This window comes from Solenopsis invicta, chromosome 2 (assembly GCF_016802725.1).
Source record: "Solenopsis invicta isolate M01_SB chromosome 2, UNIL_Sinv_3.0, whole genome shotgun sequence".
Taxonomy (NCBI): Eukaryota; Metazoa; Arthropoda; class Insecta; order Hymenoptera; family Formicidae; genus Solenopsis; species Solenopsis invicta.
This window is the reverse complement of record NC_052665.1, coordinates 6909540-6928152: the sequence shown is the minus strand read 5'-3', so window position 1 is coordinate 6928152 and position 18613 is coordinate 6909540. Positions and strand designations below refer to the sequence as shown.

At 35.4% G+C, this 18613-nt stretch overlaps 2 protein-coding genes across 2 annotated transcripts in view; one reads left to right on the top strand and one right to left on the bottom strand.

The window, feature by feature from the left end:
• LOC105200795 (zwei Ig domain protein zig-8) overlaps positions 1–18613 on the top strand; it is a 190157-nt gene that overhangs the window by 55514 nt on the left and 116030 nt on the right. The window lies entirely within an intron of this gene.
• LOC105200941 (fatty acyl-CoA reductase 1) lies at positions 288–17885 on the bottom strand. Its single transcript, XM_026130128.2, has 5 exons — positions 17639–17885; positions 10758–11037; positions 7713–8186; positions 3494–3721; positions 288–1409 (listed from the first exon to the last, which is right to left on the bottom strand). The coding sequence occupies exons 1-5, from the start codon at positions 17883–17885 to the stop codon at positions 1088–1090; spliced, it is 1551 nt and encodes a 516-aa protein (XP_025985913.2). The 3' UTR covers positions 288–1087.

Sequence of the window (18613 nt, the reverse complement as noted above, 5' to 3'; positions counted from 1 at the left end):
AAATATATTTTGATACGTTTATTATCATTGCTGAAACTGTCGCTGCGCTATGCTCGAGAGTCGTATTCTCGTATTCTCGTATTTGGCCTTGAAACAAGACAATTCGTATACCGCGCCGTTGCATGCATCGAGCAGCTTTCGTGAGAATTTTGCGCATTCCTATTCTCAAGAGAAAACATACAAAATCTGCAAATAATATTCCCCGTTTTCCTTGTATTCTCTTTCGATGGGAATGAGTGCAAGTCAGCACGGCGATATTGCATAAGAGAGAACGTGCTGTGTGTGTGGAAATATATCTTTGTTGATACTGCCGTGCCTAGAAACTTTCACCCAAACGGCATTTTCTCATATAGGCGTCTCGTGCAACTCGCACGAATATTTGCAAAGCGTTACGTATGGTTCCAGAAGAGTGTGCCACCAGAATCGACCTCGTGTGCAATTGAAATATTTTCTTTACACCAAAAAAAAAATTCTGCGTTAAAATGACTTATAATAGAGAAACTATATCGTACTATTGTAACATTAACATACATGTTGATGCGTATGCACGGTATTGATATAAAATATTATATATAGCATAATGTTATATTATATAACATTATAATTATAAACTTGCACTTCAAGTTTCAATTTTATTTTATATATTTTTTTCAAGCTCAGCCCTATTTGATCGATTGAAAATATAGAATTTGTACTATATATAATATAATATTATACTATTATATTATACAAAATTATTGTATATTTGTGTACACAAAAAGATTTTCTTTTTACAAAAAAAATAAGTAAAAAAAGAGAACATTTTTGAAACATCTTTACACTCTGAAAATATTCTATATTTCAATCGATCAAATAGGGCTGAGCTTGAAACAAATATATAAAATAAAATTGAAACTTGAAGTGCAAGTTTATAATTTAATCCTATAAGCTGCAAATCAATAATTACATAAAAGCACGATTATTCATTATATAAATATCAGAGTGTAAAGATGTTTCAAAAATGTTCTCTTTTTCACTTATTTTTTTTTGTAAAAAGAAAATCTTTTTGTGTACACAAATATACAATAATTTTGATCTAACTTGTATATTATGTTACACGCGTTGCGATGTAGGCGACGACAAATATCACGGGAATATATAATAAAGACTGATGAATCATTGTTACGATTTTAAGATTGTCCTCGTTCACACAGTACTTCCGGGTGGCGGCTGCGGCGCACAAGACATAAGCGCACAAGACATAACTCTCAATGTCGATCTCCGGGGCGATCGGAAATATGTCCCGTTCTTCCGTCGTGAGACGTTCCTGCAGCAGGTACACGCGATTCCTTTCCGCTAGCCATGGCCTCGATGAAATTGACTTCAAAGGTTGAAGTGCATTACGAACTCTGTCGAACTCTGCGAGAATCCTGGGGAGCAGTAAAGGTTTTACCTTCAGGACTGGTCGTTTCTTTTACCTCCTTCCTACCATTAATGCCCGTCTCGCCCGATCCCTTTGGCACTCGAACTTTTAGCGATTTCGACTATTCGCAATTCTTTCTTTACTCTTTCCGTAGGGATCTTTTTTTCAAATATTTAGACGATGCAGTATTTTTCTCGAATATATATGTAAACGCGTATATGGGATAGAACGAATGAAACGTTCCCGAGATTGATTTTTAAATAGCCATTTCAATCGTAGTCAAGTAAAAAGATGGTAAAGTACCATTAAGTGCGAGCAGGATAATAAAAAAACTTTCTCCGTCCGTCGCGAACTATATAATTTCCAATCCAACTTATTACGAAGGAATCGCGGAAAACTTGACGGGAGAGTTTCCTTTCAAGAAGGAAGAAAGCTGGAGCTAAGTTAGTGCGCAAGATTTACTCTGCACGCGTCTGAGAGCAAGCGAAAAAATCAGGAAAGTATTTGACAGGACGAATGCCGAAAGCGAAAATATTTTCGTTCACAACTCGATCCATGAAGCGAATCGGTCTCTATAGCAACTGAGTATTTCTCTTTTCCTTCGTATCGCGTATTAAAATATATAACAACAATGTCAATTATTTATATCCAACACTGTTGTAAAACTTCCTTTTTTTTACAAAGTTTGTTAAAAAAGCTAATCAATGGCCATTGTTCGAATGAATATTCCGTTGAAAATAACGGCTGGTCTCGTGTCGTAATAAACCACCCGAACGCTCTCTAAAGGTACATAAAATTTCGATGGAAAAGCCCGTCAAGTTTTTCCGAAAGTTTTTCTCGTGATCATGGCATCAAATTTCATTTCTCAAAGCAATCAGACATCAGCGGTGGTGCAACTTCTGCGACCGGGGAAACGAGTTTTTCCGTTCGAAGACGCAATTTTTTCTTTTCTTCGCATTCACTCGCGCGAGCGAAAGTCGGCGAACCTGTTTACGTCACTCGAGCCTAAATCACAGTTCAGATAACTTTTACTTTTACGATTTGTGGCGCGTTAACCGCGAGCGCGCCGCCGCGCCGCTGCGGGCCTTTCACGACGCGGAAAGTTGAAGAGACTGAGCGTAAGCGTTCACGATCACGATCAAACTTTCGCGTGAGTCTCCTCGTGGAAACTTACTCGCGATCGCAAGAGTAGTTATCGGCGAAGTTCGAGGTTTCATGTATGAACGGCTTTAATCGTTTCTTAATGCTCGCGTATGCAACGAAAGATTATCTCCTAGGTGCATCGAGATTTAATACTACCTGCGATCGTCTCACGAATTTATAATCATCATATTATATAGGCAAGTGAAACGAAATTGGGGAAGCTACATAAATTTTGTTGTGAATAATAACTTATATTTTACACATGTAAACATTTTAACTTTAATATTTTACACAAATGGAAGTAAATTGCGTTAAAGAAAATTGACGGCCTCGGAATGTAGTTAGGAAGTTACGTAGAATTTCCGTTTTAATTTTTAAGCTGCATATTTTAACGCAACATATAAGCTATTTATAACTTATAAATTGAGCCGTAATATCAAGTAAAGCGTTACGCTCTTAGAAAATGACTTAGTGCCTTTAATAGTGTTGCCTTCTCCGAACAAGTTAATATCGCGAGCAAATTTAATATTGCCAGCTGTTGCAGAAGAGCGCTGCGAAACCAACTTTAAACTTAGACAATACTCCAGTACAAGCAGCTTATCCGTGACCTCTCGATCAAGTATCTAATATATGAAAGAGTACGCAACGTAAGAGCAAAGTGTAACATCTATTTAAGCGATAGCTTCGCTAACAATTTATGTGTTCTATTTACATAAAATATTAATAAATTGCAAAGTAGCGATTAAAAGTTAACGGAAAAGAACAACCTCGACACTTTCCAAAGGTATTAAATCATTTTTATAGCAAAGTTAGTGACGGCGATAAAAATGACTGCGCTGAATTTTACGCGAGACTACGAAAAGGCCGCGCCAACGAAGACGTTGACGAAGCTATGACGATAAATTCGTGACTCGTGAAATTTCGCGATAAATTTTGCGCCCGTGGTACCTCTGTTTTCTGCCGCATAGACCAAAGATGCTGTCGCAGAGTAAGGATGGCAGCCATTCGAAGAACAGTATCAAAATCCAGTACAGCGGTAGAATGGACGTCATTCCACGAAATCCAAAGGTCGGATAGGGAAACTTCGTGCTGGCCCGTTGACTCTTTTTAATCAGATCATCCCACGTGCAGCCTAACAACGCCGCATTATAAACGACTGGTTTTGTAGTCTTGGTCCTGTGACAAAATGAGAAAATGCATAAGAAAGGAAGCATATGATGCTGCAATGACAACGCAATTGCCTGAGGGTAATTTTGCTGTTGCATCATCAACCGAGATAATCAACTGTTCTATTCGTGGTACACTTATTATTAGAGCATATACGTACATGTATGCTCTAAGGCGGCACATTTTGTTTTAGTTAAATTATTTACACTAATCTTGTACATTTGTACGTTTGCATTAATACTTGTAAATTTCACAAGTTTTAAATTTTATTATATAAAACTTTATTAATATAATTTATTTAATTATAATTATAATTTTATTTTGTATAATAATTTATTTTATTTTATCGGACGAGACAAAAAAATATACCACATTGCATAATTTTCTTAAATGTTAATTTCTTTTGCATATACAAAAAGAAAATAACTTGTTGTCAGAGAGTTTATGCAGATAATAGCTTAGGAGGGTTTATGTTACAACGTAACTGGTAAGAACTCAGGTAGAACTACTTTTAACAACTACCAATAATTAATCGTATTTCTGAATAGTAATTCCTCTAAAATACGAGAATAATCGGCAAAGGCGAAAGAAAGAGGCACAAGAAACAGATATAGCGCGCCTTGCTTCTTGCAAGGCGAATGCAATCAACTTATTCGCAGTTCAGTCGTTCGGAAATACTTCAGAGCGAAGCGAAGAGATGCTTCTGGTTGAAACTAGAATCAAACGTAAGCTCTCCGGGTTTTCTAGGAAAAGCCCGGAAAAGCCTAGCTATAAGTTTCATTCGATTGGTTCGTTGTTGGCTGACTTAAATAAAGCTTGCGATTTAAAAAGTCCAGTTTGATTCTCGTTGTGCGTATCGTCTAATTAAAACCTTAAGGCGGATAGAGAGAAAAGTTTGGTAACGGCTCATTAATTGGGAATTTAAATTGTTTCTCTCGTAATTCAATACTTGCCTTTTTACAGCACAATATTATTTTAGATTTTAGATTCCTTTTTAAACTCCGCGTAAACATTTTCTTCATTGATGCGTCTTGTACGTGCAAATCAATCTATATTTTTAATTATTTCATTTGCTTTCTAATGCAACTTAAATATTCCTGTCAATTGCGTAGGACACAATTTAGCTAGCGATTTCAACTGCAATCTCGCGTATGATCTCCGACAATCCATTTTCTTTGTTGAACAACGAATCGCTCAAGTGCTCCGTGAGTCGAAAATAAAGAGTATATATATTCGAATATATTTATACTGAAAATTAACAAAAAATGCACAGTTTTTAATCGATACTGCCTCAACAGAACGTTTGTTGCAAGCGTCAATTTAAATAACATTGCTTTGACTGCAAAATGTGGAATTGTTTTAAATAACATTTTTTTTTTACTTTTTTGAGAAGCACCTTCGGTGCTTATGCGTCAAACACGCGTCTCTTATGACTTACTCCAGTCAAACGTGGGCATGGAAACCAGAAGCATATCGTATAATTTTAATGCAACGCTAACGCTGTTGCAATTACGTAGGTATTAAATTAGTTCCACCATTAGCAGCAGCAGGAATTAATAGAAAGCTAGTCATAGAAACCGAGTACGAATAATCGTACAATCGTACAAATTTAGACAACGTTACGAATTTTTCACAAATTGATATTTAACGACTAATTAAATAGTAAAAAATTGACTACTTGCAACAAGTATCATTATATTTTCAATATATGAGCATTGTATTATAAATCTCAATTGATATTTCACATCCAGGTAAATATTAATTCTGTCAAGAAAAGTAATTACTCAAGAGATTTTTTTCTTCTAGTAAGTAACGATTACCTTTAACAAAGAATGTTCTCTTTACAATTGTCTCAAAATAAACTCTAATCAGATTTAAGAAAAAACTTATCATATAAAGAAAAAAAGAATATTATACTCTTTCGAAAAATGTAAAATTGTATTAAAAGCAAAATCAGAATAATAAGCAAATCAACTTTTTGTTTTAACTTAATATTCTTAATTGAAGTATTAAATTGCTAGGATTCAGAAGAAATTAGATGTACTTACGACAGAATTGCGGATATATGAAATATTTGAAATATATAAATAATAGCTTTTCTACAAAAAGCCGTTAGCTCACCACTTATATCACATTGTTAAAAATGTAAAAAATCAATGTATTTTTTAATTACACTAGTATCTACTCATATAACTAAAAAATGTGTATGAAATTTTTGTATGAAATGTGCATTTTTGACAGCATAAATGTTTAAATGTAAATGCAGTTTGAAATTTGCTTTTGTTACATTACATTCAATCTTGCTATGTATTTTTAACAATGTAGTTGTAAGTCATAAATCTTACAAAACTTGCATCCAAAATAAGTCATATTGTTGCGTTAGTCTAATTTAATTTAATAACATTGCTCAATCTAAATTTTGAGTCGTATGAAATGAAATTTGGCCATTTTCCACGGCAGTCACTGATTACTGTCTTATGACACACTACACTTAGAATTTATTTCTGACTTCTAAGCTTTTACTAACAGCTTATTGTAGAAAGCTCATAAATTTATAATTAATTTAAATATACTTTTTTGTGTATACGCAAAAATTTATTTTAAGTAAATATTTGTTTTAGATGCAAAAAATGACAAGTGTATTTTAAGATATTATTAAGAACATATTTTTTGTTAACCGTTACTTAAAGGAAGAAAACTAAAAACTGAGTATTCGCTTTTTTTTTAGCACGAGAATGAAAATTTTTTCACACTTAAAAGAACTGCCGGTAGCTTTGTTCTGGAAATACAGTAAATGCCAGGGAATTTACAATACTGATTGACAATCGTACTACACGTAACTATATTAGAAAAGTTATCGAGAAATATTCGCTATTTGAACACAAAGAGTTTATGATTTCGTTAAGGCGGGAGTAATGGTCATGCTCTCAGTGGTTTGAGGAGTGAATCTCGAACAAAAATCGAAAAGAACGAATTCCGCTTTAGACAATTGGAGCGGAAGCGTCGAATGCGAGCAAACAGTAACAACCACGGAAACCGCGCGCACATGTAAAACGTGTTTGCCCGTATCCAATATTTCGCATTGGAAAACTAGATAAGCCGCGTCTGCAACGAATTCCGATTGCGATATGTTAAAACCTGCAACGGACAGTGAGAAAGGTTTTATTCTTTTTTATTATTAATTTAATTTTTTAAATAAAACAAATTATTTTTCTCAGATCCGTTAATCGATAAATATAATCAACTTTACGTACGGACAATTTTCACGTTTTGTAATTTCTCTTGATTTTGCACTTTGTGTTATTGATAAAAGATAGACCGTATTGATAGTAATTAAAACATAATTTTTCTATATAATAATTTTTTATTTGCGTTTGATATTGTTTTTGTAACATATACATTTACCTCTACAAAAAGATATTACGATATATCCTTTCTCAACAACAAAACTCTATTGAAACACGTATTATCGATAATTATTTTTCTGAATGGAACAAAAAGCAAAAACTGCTACTTGCTTTGAGAAAAAAGAACAGATTGCGCAACATGTATCTCTGAAAGAAAATAGTAATCATTACTTTCTGGTTTACGTTTTGGTAATTAAACAACGTTGATTATTACTGCTCCGTAACGTTGCCCAACATCGTGCACATGAACGTCTTTAGTGGCGAAACTTTCTCCCTCTAATTAAACATTAAACGAACCTAATATTTAAGAGTGACCTGATGGTCTTTACGCAAACATATTGTATATGCATATTGATAAATGGCTTTCTGTGCAGAATATTAAATTATTACAATAAAACGAGTTACGGCGTGTTAAGTTTGATTAATGCGAACATAGCCACAATAGTTCGTAGCAACGAGAATTAAAAGCGCTTTAAACTCGGCTTGCTGATTAATCTTCCCCTGAATTGTTAAATATGCTATTCTTATTAACGAATAAAACTTTTAAAAATTGATGCAAGACAAATAATATAATATTTGCATTTCGTACGTACATGCCGACTTCCCACGCAGCCGCGATCAGCGTGTTTGCTGCTATATCTACCGGGATGATTTCCGCTTGTAATTCCGATTTGCCGTACGCGAATCCCGCGCCGATCATGAGGGCGTTGGGTCCTTTGAGACTCTCAACGAATCCGGGCATTGGTTCCTTGTAAGCCGGTCCGATGCAGGAAAACCGCACCAGGGCGATCGGTAACTCGGGAATCTTTTCATTCTGCAGGCTTTCGTCTATCTTGCCACGATGCTTGAATATGGTGGACGCTACGGCGATACTCTTGAGCTTCGGTAATTCCTGACAATATTCCAGGAGAGAGTCGTGTGGCCCGGCGGCATGAAAGGCCGCGGTGACCTCCCTCAACAAGGCTTTGTCCTTCGTGCTTAGGGCGAGATCCTCGTAAAGCAGATTCCCCTCGAACGTTTTCACGCGCGAGATCGCGCCCGGCATCTCTTGCTTCAGTCGCTCATACCTGCCGGGCGATAATAACGTAGGTGACGCAAATCGGCTTTGGAATTTACTGTGAGGAGGTTTCATCAAAATGGAGATGCGCCGCGGTATGAAAAGGTCGCGCGAAACGGACGCCGTTAAAAATGTCAAGCAATCGCCGTATAATACAGAAATTCAAATTATACGATGCAAAGTCTTCTCCCTGTGTGCTTATCGTCGAAGTGAGTGCGAGACATACAAACATTAAAACGAAAAAGTAAATCGTGAATTTTATTTTATTCCAGAAGCACATTTGTTATTGCATAATAAATCGTCTATCATACAAATCATACAAATTGGAAATTAATTTGTTTACTTAAATTTAATGTGTAGATTTAATAGCGAATTTCATTGAATACACTAGTATGTACCATAGTGCATATTAAAGCAATCGTACACGAATCGATTGTTATGTGTGTTTAATATAAATATATAAATAGATTCAGGCAAAATTCTCAATACACTTTATTGTGCTGCTTCGTAAAATATGTATTTTATTATTTGAGATTACCCAGAGAAAAATTATGTTTAAATTAATAAAATCGTTTCTTTAACTTAGTTTTTTTTTTAAGCTAAAGTGAAAATATCTTTGGGGAAAATAGAAAATTATTTAATTTCAAGAAATGACATTGTTAGCCTTTTCAAAAGTAAATAAATTATTTGTCAAAATTATTTGTTTAATTAAAATAAATAAGTTTTTATTTCGAAGAGAGTACTAACAGAAATGTAAAATAATTTAGTTGTTCTTGTTTTAAAAATATATTTCTTTCATTTAAGAAGAGTTGTGTTGCATAACTAATTTTTTTAATTCCAATAAGAAGAACAAACAATTTTTTCAAATTAAAAAAACTTTTTTAATCATATAGCAATGCACAAATTTCTTTGATTCAAATCATTTCTTTTTTTTTTTTTGACTCGAAGAAACTTTCCTTTGGGTGTTTCACGCGTTTCACTTTCACACTTAGAATAGATCAACGACTTTAATGTGCGCACCAGTGCGCACTAGTGCAATCCAATTGAATTTTCCACGAGTGTATATTCAGAGCACATGACAAAAATGCAAATTACTAAAATACTTCCCGATTCTATGCACTTATTTGAGACGAGAAGCACAACATATTTTGTCATTTCGAGTCTTGCCTAGAGATTTATACAATTACCATCGTAATTATTTTAAGGGTACAATTTAGGAAGAGTTTCAAATAGGGCGAGGAGGATCCGACAAGCCGCCACAGCCGAGAGCGATTTCACCGAACGTAATAGCGTTGAAGTGGTTGCACCTTGAACGCTCGGGCCTTGAACGCTCGGGCTGCTCGTCCATTTGCATTTTCTCATTTACGCGCGGGGCGATCCTCTTTTTCAAGCGGAAAAACGCAGCGATCCGGCGGTAACTACGATTTCCCGGGGGAAGACAATCCTTTCGCGGATTTTAATTTCGCGAAATTCAAAACGCGCGGACGAATTTTCCGCGCGGTCGCGGATTTTGCGAGGACGAAAGAGAGAGGGAGAGAAAAGGGAAGAAAAGCACCCTGGGCCGCGTATACTTCATAATCTTTCTAAAGGGGGCACGGAGGCGTGTGCTAATGAAAATAAATCTCTCTCTACGAGCTTTAGCTGCTCCCTCCCCGAGGGTGCGGGAAGGGAGGGGGAGAGGGCCGCCGCGCGATGCACGGCGCCGAGTTTCACTTCGCAAGCATCTTTGCAATCCTGACGATAGTTACGATGAGACGAATACGGGGCGAAAATAGTTTTGCGCATCCAATTAAATACACGCCTTCGATCTCACTTTCTCGCTTTGGATTCCATCGTTATTGCCGTACGATTTTGAAAGAGCGATTGCAACGCGATGTTATCGAATACGACTATCATTTCAATCAATATCGTGGTGAGCTCGCGGTAAGTTTCCAATTGTCAAAATTATTACATGATATGGATTTTAATAGGAGATTTAACGAATTGAGTTAAATTAAATCGGAATTGCTTCATGCGGCTTTCGAATATTAATTTGCATGTCAAACGCTAGATGAAATAAAATGTTACAAATATGTATTCACATAATATTGATGTAAAATTGAATTTTTTACCGAGTGATACGTGGAATTTTTATCACGAATAAATTTGAGAGAAAGTTTCCTCTGCGTTGTATAACACTGTCATTTTTTTTTACGATAAAATTCTTTTATGTAAAAGAATAGTACGAGAGTAATAACAACTTTGTTTGCAAAAAATTTTTAAATCTACTGTCACTGCGTGTGACTTTGGCGAAACGAAAATCCAATTTTGCAATCGATTCCCACAACGTGAGGTGCTTCACGTTTCCGGAATTCCCGCGGAAGGCCACCGGACGCAAGGAGAAAGAGGAGAGAAAGAGAAAAAAAGAGAGAGAGAGAGGTGTCTTTTTCAGTTCGATGTCCTTTGGAATAAATTCGGCGCACGCCTCGGACCGGAATCGCGGTCACAATTTAACGCTCACAAAGACGATATCGAGCGCCTGGCGCGATTTACAGGCGCAAGATGAACGCGAGAAGGAACAGGAGGAGGATACCGTTCGTACCTAGGTGACGCGAATATCTTCTTTACCCGTTCCTCGGCGTTCAAACCATTTTGGGATCTAAGAACGATATACACTTTGACGTCCGGTAAACACCGTAGGATCTTCTCCAACAGTGTGCGTCCCAATTCGCTGGTGACTCCCGTGAGGAGCACCACGCGATTCGCGTACCACTCGCACAGAGACATTCTCGACGACTGGGGCCTGCTCGAACAGCGAACCGCGGTGAACGGCGCGTAGCGCTCGATTCTACCTGGTGATAGTACCTCGTGAATATCGCTTACTAAGAAAGGAAAAATAAACATTTATGTTCGGCCTTAGTGCAATGGTCAAATCACGGGTATGTGTGATTTCGAGACAGATTATCGGTAGCTTGTGCATAATTTACAATTAATTTTAGCAAAATACAGTGAGAGAAAAATTTTTTTATTATAAATGAAAAAAAATTTATTTTCTTAAAACCATATATTTTGACGCAAGCATTTGTTTGTTCTGTTTAAGTAAAAATATTTATTTTGAAGTAAATAGACGTGTTATCTTAAGTACATAATTTTATATTTTTACACTTTTTACATTTAAATAACGATTGCACAAATAAACAAATAATATTATTAAATATAATATTACTTAATAAAAAAATTGCTTTCTTAGATTTAAAAAATCTGATTGTCTTGAATATAAAAATAGTCTAACAGTAAATATTTTCTAGAATTGACCCACCGAGTAAATAATTTTTTTGTAAGTAAAATTTTTTGTGGTAAGATATTTTTTCTCTCAATGTATATATTAAATAATTGTGTCACACACACAAAACACAAACACACACACACACACACACACACACACACACACACACACACACAATATGTAAAAAAAGAATTGTCTAAATGTAAAAGCAATACATGTAGAAAGAAAAATTTTAGAATGTTTTTTAAAACGCCTTTGGCATATATTTCAGAAATTATTCGCCATTTTACGCAATATACATACTACATAATTGCAAAATGCATATGGATTGCTTTCTAAGTGCAATTCGATGTTTTTACCGTAAGCATTTCTTTAGTACAGCTACCAGTTTTGGTTCGACACTTCTTGCTACGCGTGCACGTTGTTTCGTAAGAATATAAAAAATGTTTACGTCTTGCTAAATTATTACTTAAAATTATTTTCTGCAAACGTGGAAATTGGTTCGAATATGAAAATCGAGTATAGTATGATAATTAGGTTGGCCCACATAATATCGATCCGTTTTGATGAGACGTGTTGTAAGTGTCGGGTGATCAACTGAGACAAAGGAATTGAATTGGCATGGAAGTGGCAACGCAAAGAGCCTCATCGACGTCACTGGTATTTCGATGTAAATGAGATCGATGTTTATCGTAGCTACGCTTACCAAGATTGCCAGTTACGTAGGCTTTACATTACCATAAAATCCGTAGCTTTAGTTGCGGTCGAGTGCTCTATCGCGCTGAAATCAAGCACCGCATGTATCTCCAATTTACGAGCAAGTAAGTTAACGAGTTGAAAATATCCATTTTATTATACATTAGTTTCTAATTTCGACTCGTAGCAAATAATGAATCTGGTATCATATTTGTTGGATAAAAAGAAAATGAATGTATCTCCACTAACGATCGAATGCGATGTAACATTCAACATGATGTTATTCTCCATAAATGAATGGTTTCACAACGCATGCATCGCATTTAAATTTTTATACGTTATATAATTTCTCATTGTAATTATTTAAAAAAAAAATACCATTTTCCGAAAAATATTTAGACTCTATTACGCATTGATCGTTTGCTTTTTGAACATGTCTAGCTAAGTTCTCACGACGGCGAAGAATTATAATGGGCTCCACTGACATGATTCGAGACGGGAAATTGATGTTAGGATGGCCAATTGGTACAAATACGGCGCGAAAAATATTCGGATTTTTTTACGCGTCCGGCTATTCGACGCACAATTTCGCTGTAACGCCGCGTCGCGCCCGGTCTCGTTTTACCCCGCCGCAGTATTTCCATGTATGAATATGTGCATTTTTTTGTTCCAGTGCATGTTTCGTTTCATACATGCCCGTCCGCGCGCGCCTGTTGTTTTCAATGCCCAGGCTCGACAAATCGCGCCCGATGGTTCGCTGTTTACGAATAAAAAATTAAGCCAATTTGAAGCAAACCGTGGTTTTACACGCGGATGAAAACCCGCGAGCTTTTCAGCGATAGCCATCACCGAGCGTCATAAGCGCCGGTCAATAACGATAATATGTGTAATGATACCATGCATGCAAAGCGCACAAGCGATCTCGCACGTTAATTACTTTTTCTGATGAGCCGTGCTGGTCATCCGACATTATTCGTATTAGTATTTCACGTGATGTATCATATGCCGTTAATAAGCATAATAATGATACGTGCTAATAACTAATGAGATATGTACACCCATAATGTATCATTATCTAATGTCAATTAACTTAACGATGAAGAGATCGATTATATATTTTATTCGTATTATTTTTTCTCATTTATCTCTAATTCGCGGAATTTCACATTGATTTTTGCAATTCCGAGATATAAATAAAGTATAATGATATAGGTCAATAAAGTTTAATAACCCGTACGTATAAAGCGCGAGAACAATGTAAAAAGCATTTCGACAATCTTTCGAAAGTTTTATGTTTGGACTCGTGTTTGTAATTATGCTTAAATTAGAAACTACGTGCATGTAGTTGTAAAGTGATATACGATCGTAATCTTAACGTCGACTCGCGTGAGTGCACAAAGATAGAACCGGTTTAGCGTAGCATTGCATAACAAAGATTGAGATCGCATGAAAGTGTTCACGATATCGCGGTTCTTGAAATCAGTGGCTGAGTTACGTAGCACCGACGACAGTTTATTTGTTTCTCAATTCCATGTCGGTGTACTTTGCCTTGCGAGATGCGCAACAAAAGGAAAAGGAAAACAACAATTGGTAATATTGCACGAGAGCACCGTTAACTGCTTTCCTTCCATCTACTTTGCGTATTCTCCGCTATATCTCAACTTCTCATTTATTCAGTCTGTTCCCGCGGGGACTGATCCGCACAGTCATTTAGGTTTAGCGAATCAACGGAGCCAAGCTCATTAACGGATGCTTACATGTATATATTCATGTACACGCATTTTTATAAATACAATAAATATTTGAGAAAAGGAATGGAAGCAAGATTGAATATAATTTGAGAAATATAAAAATAAAAATAACTCAACACAAAGATTAAAAGTAGATAGTCATAAAATGTTTAGGACGTCTAAAAGATCCCATTTATGACCGTATTTTAGATTTTGCTTTGTTTGGGAATTATTGGATATTTAAATTAAAAAACGATATTATTTAATATCTAATTATATTTGACATTAAATATGTTTTTCTTTTTATTTAAATATCTAATAATATCGAATAAGTACCTTATTTACATAGGTACCTTAATTTTGTAAAAATAAATTATACAGTCCGCATGTACATATAAAAGCGATCGTTCTTCAGGATGCGCGGTCATCAATCTCACCCGTCCAATAAATCGAGATAAACGATTACTAGGCGATCATACCTTGACGAATGATATTATACTTCGGAAATAAGGAAAACCATCGTACTTTATGCATTTATGTATTACACAGAGCAGGGAGTTCCTTTGGCGAAAAGACGTGGCGGTTCTGCTATTCGAACGCGTCGATGAATAAAACAGCATCGCCAGACCTGGCCAGACCCTTCGCTCGATCCACCTATATTTTTTATCGTCCGACTCGAACGCGTTTCACGCATATGTTCTACAGTCTGTGTCTATGTACAGATTTCTCTTCGCGTCGACGGTATTTTTTCACGCCATGCAATTTTACAATAGTGGAAACAATGAAGTAACGCGTGACGTATGTCGCTCATCTCATTCTGGATGTGTCTACCGCACAAAATTATTCATGTCGCAAATATAATAAAGCACGCTTTAAGGATATCTTGTTTAACTGTTCAATTAATGCGACATAAATTCAAAAGGTTGTCTGAAACAATGGTTTCGTTTTCATTAAAATTAACGATGACATAATTTCGACATACGATAAAATGTGAGAAAATTAAGTATTGTAATATTAATATTTGTGCCACAGCATACATTCATTTTCGTTACTTAGCTTTGACATAATTAAAAATAAAATATGTATATTGTATTTGCACGTGTTTAATAATACGTAAAAATTCTTCAAAGCATAAGCTATTAATTATTTACTAACGTCCTTTGATGTTCTGCAGAAAACCACAGTACAATTTTAAAAAAGTTTTACAATAAGGTTAAGAGACGTGACGCGTCACTTGGTCAGAAGTGTTAACGCAAAGAATAATTGGCTGTTCTGAGAGTTTTAACGTCTTTAAGAGTGCACGCCGGATGTTTCTTCTGAGTAGTTGGCTTACTTTACCGTTATGCTAAGTACAGAATACGGCATTCTCGAGAGCATTGTTTTTCCCTTAGCCAGACAAATAACCGTTAAAGGAAAAAAGGGTCGTTTGTGATAGTATACGAAACACACGGAATCGCGCTATTACGCGAGCAAGATTAAAATTTGAATTGTTACGGGTACAAATTTCTACGTTGCGGCGCATCCTAAGTGGCCGGATATTTCTAAGCGGTAATAATGCAGTTTATAGTGCTGATACGGATTATGGTGCATGTGTACTGTTATTAAACGATTTGTATCCGTATATAGCGTCCATGTTAATCCGGCAATAGAAACTACAATAACGTTGTCGGCGAGCTTTTCACAATTTACGCACTAATTTCATTAAATAAGACAACGATCGTAATATTGTTGCAAATTGTTTTCATCAACGAAAATGCATTATCGTGTAAATTACCAGAGTAGCGTAGCGTTATATTAATTCGCTACAAACTTCTTAATTAGCAATTAATTAGAAAATTATATTTTGTATAAAACCACACAATAGATCCAGTGATTAAATAAAACTTTCATCGGGTATACATATATTTGGCAATTATTAATTAGTGGCATGGTAAGGTTTTCATTATCGACACAAAAGGGAAACAATTGTTGTAATTAAAGATAAACAATCAATATCTATCTATATTTATCTATACATTTATATTACATATACTATATTTTATATCATATTACTAAAAGGTTAATGAGGTCTCCTCCTTATAGAGTATATAAGAAATGAACTATTTATTTCTAATTCACATTTTTCTTGATATGCCACAATTTTTTGCATAATTTATTTATGAACGCATATATAAGAAAAATTGTTTACATCTTATGATATAATTTTATAATAAATATCTAAACAAATTACCCACATTTTTACATATTAACAATATTTCGTTATCAATAAAACAGTCTTATAATTATGTTATATTACAAAACAGTCTCATAATTATGTCAATTTACAAAATGTTTAATTTTAAATAATATTTTAGAAAATATTTTATTTTCTATTTTTTGCAACGAGAATAAGAATGTTAGAATAAGAAATGTAATTCAAGGTCTTCTTGTTAATAGACCGTATGTGAGGCGGAATATTTATTTCTAATACTCCGTATTTACATATTTTTTATGATATTATGATTTCTGTGCGCACTCATTTATAAATACACGTGTAAAAGAAATGAAATTGTTATTACCATATAAGTTCACAAATATACTTTAACTAACATAAATCAATTTCAAGAGGGATACACTTAATTCATAATATCGAAAAAATAAACTACTTAATTCTTAAATTAAATTAAAAAAGCAAAAATGATTAGTTTTTATATGACGCTGTAAGACACAGTTAAGATCAGTAGAACATTGACTTCATAGCTACGTACGTAGCCACTCCCGGCAGATCTGGTAATGGTTTGGGCGATCTTGGTGAAAAGATTTTTCGTTTTTTCGACCTTCGACTCTTCCACGTAACCCTTTAACGCTCTCTCAATAGCCAGACTGTGAACGCATTGTTTCTTTTTCGGATTATAAATATAACCAAGTCGGCAAATGCAATCGTAATGACCGGGCAGATTCACGCAGCTCTCGCCCATGCTCCGCGTACAATTATGCGTACCTCGGACGCATTCGTTCACGTCGACGCACAGCCCGAATCTAGAGGACCATTCATGACCGCGTCGATGGCATTCGCAGCTCACGTTAATTTGATTCGCTCTGAGCGCCTGGAAGTCGCGATTCTCGTCCCGGTTCAGCGTGCATTTTCGATGCGCTACAAACGACCAACGATGGTTTGTTTGAGGGTGGAAAGACTTTAAGGGTGGTTAATTTTGCGCGCGGCCACATGGAATGCAAACGAGCATGCAAAGCTCGACCGTAGTAAAGTGCCAACTCGTTGTTTTTGTCGCAGACAAAATGAGAATTTCGTCCATGGAGGTGCACGCCTTTGGAATTTACACTAATACGGTTTTGATTTATTCACACAAATTTTAATTGTGCACGCGGTTACCAGCGACTTCGATCATTCCGTGAAGATTATTAGGTTAATTATTTTATTTTGTTAAAAGATTCTTAGTTTTTACAGATAATTACTGCATTACTTTTCAAGCTGCCAGATGCTCGGCAGCTTGAATTATCTTTATGATTACGAGGAACATCACAATAATTATATACTTTTTACTCGAATCGGCTGTATGTAAATGATGCTTAAAAAAACGCAGAGATGCTATATTGTTTTCTAGAATTACTAGTGACGATTGACGTATCCACCGCGTTGCGATAGAGTTTTTATCGATACAATAAAATGCGATCACACTGCGCGTTACGTAGAATTAACTTGGACATTGTACCAGAAAATATAAATGAGTTTTTTTCGCGCGATGTAGGTATTTGTAACGGGTGTCCACGCACCTGGTTGATTCTCAGCGTAGCAAGGGTTTCTCTGCGACTGGTAACAGTCTTTCATGTACCGGATGTGCTTCATGGGACAACAATGGTCCGGGCAGAAACTGTACAGGGCGCAGGCGTACGGTTTCGTGTCGTCCGCCCGTGGATCCTTGTTATGAACACCGTATTCATCAAGGCAGTTGGCGTGATTGTCACAGGGCTCGCCGAAGGTGGCTAAGTCCGGAACACTCAGCATCGTGTACCAACACATATAATAGCTGACGGTAGTGCGCCATTGGAAGCGTTCTGAAAACAGGATTCAACGATTTTCATTAGCAATTGAAATAATATCTGATATCATTTCTGTTAACGTATTGATTTATGTTAAAATTGGTTTTGGTTTTTACATATTGCAGCTTGAAGAGATTTTTTGCGCGAAGTAATTATTCGTAAATGTTGAAACCTGTTTGTTTCCATGTCATTATTATCTCAAGCGATTAATACCATTATTTAATTTATCTTTCTGATCTAAGTAATTAAATATTATTTAACGTGGATTTAAAAAAGTTTATATACCACATAATAATTGTGATAATGAATTGTAGCTATAATTTGTGTAATAACTGGGAATAAGCTAAATTCTAATTGAATCGCTTTTTAATTGTTCGTCAGAACTTGTGCGTACTTGATTCATGTGAAAACAATATTTATGTTCAGTCAATTTTTATAACTCGTACCGTCAATTTTTATAGATCGGATTATACAGGTGTTCTGAAATTTGCGAATTAAAATACTATAACAAGAAATTCTTTAAAAATTAAGTAAAATAATTTTATTTCACGCAGTAATTTTTGAGATAAAGGTTTAAAGCTGGCCAATTATAAACTACATGTAGACAGTCGCGTGAGTCACTAATACAACCACGCGAACGTAATCTTTGATCGATCAGCTTTAAAAGAATGTTCTACTTTAGAACTTCAAAAGTCATTTTTTTTCTTT